This window comes from Penicillium manginii, assembly GCF_028828005.1.
Source record: "Penicillium manginii strain IBT 31320 chromosome Unknown utg000006l:1.0-4164085.0:1.0-4166146.0, whole genome shotgun sequence".
Classification (NCBI taxonomy): domain Eukaryota; kingdom Fungi; phylum Ascomycota; class Eurotiomycetes; order Eurotiales; family Aspergillaceae; genus Penicillium; species Penicillium manginii.
Genome location: NW_026643107.1, coordinates 645408 through 651407, shown reverse-complemented (window position 1 = coordinate 651407; position 6000 = coordinate 645408). Strand labels below are relative to the sequence as shown.

At 47.5% G+C, this 6000-nt stretch overlaps 1 protein-coding gene across 1 annotated transcript; it reads right to left on the bottom strand.

Moving 5' to 3' along the window:
* Positions 1–721: 721 nt before the first annotated feature.
* On the bottom strand, positions 722–4024 carry N7533_008649 (cation-translocating P-type ATPase; the record flags this gene model as incomplete). Its single annotated transcript, XM_057105299.1, has 3 exons — positions 722–3368; positions 3437–3702; positions 3782–4024. 3 exons carry the CDS (start codon positions 4022–4024, stop codon positions 722–724), a joined length of 3156 nt encoding a protein of 1051 aa, XP_056956748.1.
* Positions 4025–6000: the final 1976 nt, after the last annotated feature.

Here is a 6000-nt window from a genome sequence, read left to right as displayed (position 1 = left end):
TATTTCCAATCTTTTGCGCCTTGCAACTACATGAAAAAGGTATAATAGCCATACTATCACTGATAACGTATCGCAAATTAATCGAGTAATAGCCTGTGTTTCATCAATTGGCGTAAAATTTCTAACACGGAACGTTGTAGAAAATGTAGCACAATATTGATCAAAAACTTGCTCGCGCTGGTTATCAAAGGGAAATCCGGGTTATGCAGCGCTCTGGTTGATGAAGACATCGCCGCTTTGGTGGCAGATGTCAGGCCTTGGATGGAGGACCAGCATACCTAGCAAGCGAGGTAGGGGCTGATTATGGCCTAAGCTTAATGACGCCTGCAAGAGCAGGGAAGCTCCCCTCAAAGCGATATTACTGTATTGGCAGTATCCACTAGTAGTATTTACTGTCAAATATTGTAACGATTGTATCCAAGGGGTTCTAATCCTTCTGATATGAATTCGTTCATTCCTTCGACTAAACTGATAGTGTAGAAAAGATAAATGTAATATTCAACACCATTGCATCACGAGATCTGTTTTAAAGATAGGCGGGAAACCAGTTCAGTTGGTGAGTCCATTAGCCCAACCCTCTTCACTCTCTTCTCAATGTCAGTTTGAAAATCCTAATTTTCTCATCGTTCCGTTGAGTTGTTTCCATAAGGCGTGCACTGTTCCCGAGCGAGTCTTTCCCCCTGGCCATGTTTTCTCGATGTCTGACCAGGGAAAGCGTTTGTTAGGGCTGTTCTGGTTCGTCTCTCACAGAGGCTAAAGCTGTACTTTTCTTGGCTTGGCGACGGAAAAAGATCCGCTTAGCCCATTTCCAGGATTCGACGCCGATGAAGAATAGTACTACTTCAACCGCCACGATGCCCCATTCCCACGTTATAGGCTTGTGCTTGAACACAACATCGTTAAGGACGGGTATATAGAGAATAGGAAACATAGTGATCCATCCAGCCATGATGGACCAGAAAAGAAACTTGTTCCTCCAAACGTCATACATCCACTGGGTGAAGTATTTCTTGGATTTTGGTTGCATACGGAAGAATGATCGTCGCATATCAACCATCTCCCAGGCTAGAAACAACGCGAACCACGTCAAACACACAAATGTGGTTGCTCGTGCTCGAAAGACCAGTTCGCAGTCTGTGATCTCATCAGACCACTCTTTGTTACAGCCACGGGCCAGATTGCCGTCGCCAAACCCCCACATTCGTACAGAGAAAGCTGCCAGACAAAGCGCTGCAGTCCAGACGCCATAAACCAGAATATCAACCACTACCTCCCATGTGAATATACCCTGCTTACTCTGGGGGGGTCGGTCCATAATATCAGGCGCAGCTATCTCCATACCGAGGCCCATATCTGGCATACCTGATGTAATCATAATAACCCAGAGGATTTCCACTGGCGAAAGTGGGAAGACAGATTGATTGTCAGCATCTTTAAAAGCCAACCCAATGAGTAAAGTACAGGCCTGAGCAATGTTTTCTGACAACAAGTGAAGTACAAATTTCTGAATGTTATCAAAGATGCGACGACCTTCCTCGACGGCATTCAGAATCGAAGCAAAGTTGTCGTCAGTCAGAATGATATCAGAGGCATCTTTGGCAACATCCGAGCCGGCCTGGCCCATAGCAATACCAACATCGGCATGCTTAAGCGAAGGGGAGTCATTCACCCCATCTCCGGTCATTGCCGCAAAACGACGACGGCGATGAAGGGCGTCGATCATGCGTACCTTGGTTTGAGGGGCACAGCGTGCAATTACCAATGGAAGAGTAGGAAGGGCATCAATTTGCTCCTCAGAGAGCTTGTCAAATTGACTAGCAGTCATGACCATAGCATCCTCGACATCAGCTGCCACGGCACTGAAATCAGCAGGAAGGATTCCGACCTGCTGTGCAATCGCTTTGGCAGTGCCAGGGTGATCCCCGGTAACCATATGGACAACTATACCAGCTCGGTAGCAAGCCTGGATGGAGTCTGCTGTCTCGGGTCGAGGAGGATCATACAACCCAATCAGCCCTAGGAAGCACAGATCCTTTTCCACACTCTCACGTTCCAGGTCAGAATCCTCAAGCAATTGTGCCTGGCCAGTGTACGGTCTATGAGCAAGAGCCAGTACCCGGAGCCCCAATTTTGCCAAGTCCTCCATATTCTGAAAAATCTTTCGGCGGTGGTCATCAGTCATTGGCACGGGTATGGACGAATCTTGGTCCCAGTTCACAGAGATGCACGAATCAACGATACGCTCAACAGCACCCTTGGTAAAGACCATTGTGCAATCATCTTGTAGGGAAGCCTTGTTAAAGATCACAGACATCTTTTTCACAGTCGAGTCGAACGGAAATTCAGCCTTTTGTTGCCAAACTACCTTCTGGCCCTTTGTCCAGCGGTCGCGATTCCAGTTGAACCTCGATGCAAATACCTGAATGGCAATTTCCGTAGGTTCACCACGCGCGCTCCACTTGCCTTCTTCAGACTTGTACACATGAGCAAGGTTGGCCATAGCTGCGACGTCCAGGAAGTCCTCAAGCTGGCGGTTATCTGATACTAAGTCCTCTGCCTTCTCCGCGGCGGGACCTTCTTTTTCGTCGTCAAAGTCGGAAGGAGATAGAGAAGTAAAGGTGACATCTCCAATAGTAGGATTAAATGGCTCATTAGAGGTCCCAACAGAGTATGTCCCCCGAGATGGAATCCATGCTTTTTTGACCACCATTTTGCCCTGGGTCAGTGTGCCAGTCTTATCGGAGCAGATGTCGGTAACGGCACCAAGTGCTTCCAACGAGTCTAATTTGCGAACAATTACGTTTCGGTGGACCATGCGCTTGGTACCCACAGCCATAGTGATCGTGAGCACGACCACGAGACACGCCGGAATCATACTGATACCGGTGGCAACAGCATACATGATGACTTCGGTATTGCTGCTAAACAGATTTGCAGCCATACATACAATGGCAAAAAGGACGGCAACTCCAAATAGCAAGCAGGCAAGTTTTGACAGTTTCCGTTGTAAGGGAGTCCCGACATTAACACCAAGAAATCGACCCACGGCATCAGTTCCGGTAAGAGTCCAAGCCTGGAGATACCACCGTTTCTTAGTCTCGCCGTTTTGATCACGCTTGACAGGACGGCGTTTGCTACCGCTAGCCCGCAACGCGAGGGCAATAGAACCAATCTCCGTGAACATGCCTGTACTGACGACAACACCTCGAGCACGGCCACGAGTGACCGTACTCGAGCTATAAGCGATGTTGAGACGATCTCCGGGGCCAGTGTCTTCTTTAAATGTTATACCACATTCCTTCTGTACTGGGAGAGACTCGCCGGTCAGAAGTGCTTCGTCAGTGTCAAAATTAACTGCTTCAACCAGGCTAGTAAGGTTAAAAATGTTAGGCTATTTCGGCAACCTATAAAAGGGCAATGGTAACAATAAACTAACCGAATATCCGCTGGGACGGTATCTCCAGTCCTCAGTTCTACCAAGTCACCTGGCACGATCTGATGTGACGGAACCGAGAAGGTGTGACCACCTCTCGAGACAGTGCCTGTAGGCGACGAGAGTGAATGTAACGACTCCATAGTCTTCTCTGCAGCGTACTCTTGAAAGAACCCAACAACGATGTTCAATATAATGACAGCAAAGATCACTCCGCCCTCAATCCACGACTTAATTCCGAAACTGACAGCCATGGCCAGAATCAGTACCTGGAAAAGAACTGAATCAGAGGTTGAAATGTTTTGACCGATTTATATTCACTGAGAGGATAGGCAATGGTCCTCTTACTAGCATCATTGCGTTAGCCACCTGGCGAACAAGAATTTTGACCACCGACACTCCTTCGCCTTCGTCCAATTTATTCGGACCATATTGGTCAAGGCGACGGGTAGCTTCTCCAGGAGAGAGTCCTTCATCCAGCTCAGTGCCGAGCTCCTTAATGACAGCCTCATAAGACAGTGAGTGAGCTGGCTGGCTCAAAGGGCTGCCACCGGACCCGTGGTCGTGAGTGAGGTCGTGTTTCTTCGGCATTGGAGACTGCTCGGAGGGAAAAGTAATCGTAGCTGAGATGTGATAGAGTCGTGTTTCTATCCGTGAGGAACTTAGGTTTGTTAGAGAAGCAGAGAATTTATTTCGGTTTCAAAACTCTCACTGATTTCTGCCCGTGCTAAGAATCGTGTGGATATCCAAATCGGTCCGGGTAAGCGCATCGCCATCACATTCGTCGCCACATGCATGGGCCCATACATCATTGGATAATGTGAGATTTGGGACTTGGCGCTGGGGTTTAGGCCGTAATCAGAAATCTGTTCAGACCCAAATGCACTAGTCAGCCAACGAGAAGAAATTGCTGCTGAAACTGGCTCTGGGATTCTTGGCGTAGCGGGTCGGGTGGTAGAGCAATACCGCCAAGCTGCGTTGTGTCATGGCTTTGGTTCTGCAGTTGCTTGCATCTCCGCAATCGCAATCGGCTGGGGCTGGGTCAACAGGACCAGTTTATTCCCCCAGTGATTTAGGCTTAGTTTCATTAGATAGGATAAGACTTTCCATGCAAATTTCGAAATTCAACAATCCTGGACGGGCCCAAGATGAAGGCCTACAGTGAGCTTTGAGACGAAATGCTTGCTTTCGGTCAGTGAGCGACAAATGATATTATTCCATGCCATCTACCAAGAGCTCGGACCGGAATTACCAAACTGAGTGTCAAAAAGCTAGACAACGAACAAAGCTCAGGATCGCCAAGAGGTGGAGGAGCTGCAGCGCAGCCTTGGCGGAACCGCCTACAGGCTTGGCATTACGGAATTATGGGAATAGGCTTGGCAGACAGCGGTTGATTTGACAGTCCCAACGTCTTAGTTGAAGAAGAATGTTCGCCAGGGCATTCCATTCGTGAACAAATGTTTGAGAAGCCTAGAAGAAAGTATTATAGTCAAGGAGCTCATTCGCCATATTGGTTCGGACTTTACGACCAGTCACCACATCAGAGCGTAACTTTACATGCGACGTACTTGGCGCCAAGCATTGCAACGTAGGAACGCCAGGCAGATTTTTGCCATATTCGATACAATCACTCTCTACACTAATATTTCTTTATCATCGGGTTGACCTACACAATACCTCGCTTTTTCAAGAAAGTTTGGAATGGCATAGTCTCTCATCGTTCTCTATGTGAACCAAATCCATCAAAGGGTTTGTTCCGGTATCTAGGAATACCATCGCTCTGAGCATGTTGATGAGGCATTTATCTGGCAGATAAGATATTTGTCAGCACAAACAATTAACGATTCTCTGGTGGCACAGGATGCTTGAACGAGCCCGAGAAGTACTGGAGACTTTATATCAGCTTTGTATCCTCGTCCACCCAAAGGAAACCCCCGAACACCTTGACAATGCAAGTCTTAATCGTGCACTCATAGTTCACAACCCAAACAATTCCGAATTGGGCTTGGAAGATTACAGAATTCCAATTTCGCCTTCAACCGGAGATATTGAAAGCCCAGCACAAGCGGACAATCGAGTATTTCTCCCGCCGAATGGTATACATTACCATTTCAAGACGTCTCCCAAGGCAAGAGTGCGGCTATTCGGGAAAAGACGCGCTTCAAAGCCCACAAACTGGCCATTGTGCAAAAAAAAAAGAAAGAAGAAAAGCCCAGTCTCAGGCCGAATTGGAAAGGCTGAAGGGTGTGTTGCAACCTGAAATGACTTCTTGCGAGGACAGGAACATGATATCTCAGAGATACGGGGATATCTGCAACTTCATTGGCCGTAGATCTTCAGCGGTCATACTCCTTTCACACAAGAAACAAGAGTGGCATCCAAGCGTTCATTCATTCTACGCTATCAAAGTCTTTCGCTATCGACCGGAGATAGGTGAAGCCGCATTCCGAAAGCTGATCGACGCCGAATTTACAATTTCCTCTTCTCTCCGACACAGAAATATTATTCAAACATTAGAGCTTATAAGAGTTGATGGTGATTTTTTTGCGGGTGCATGGGATATTGTC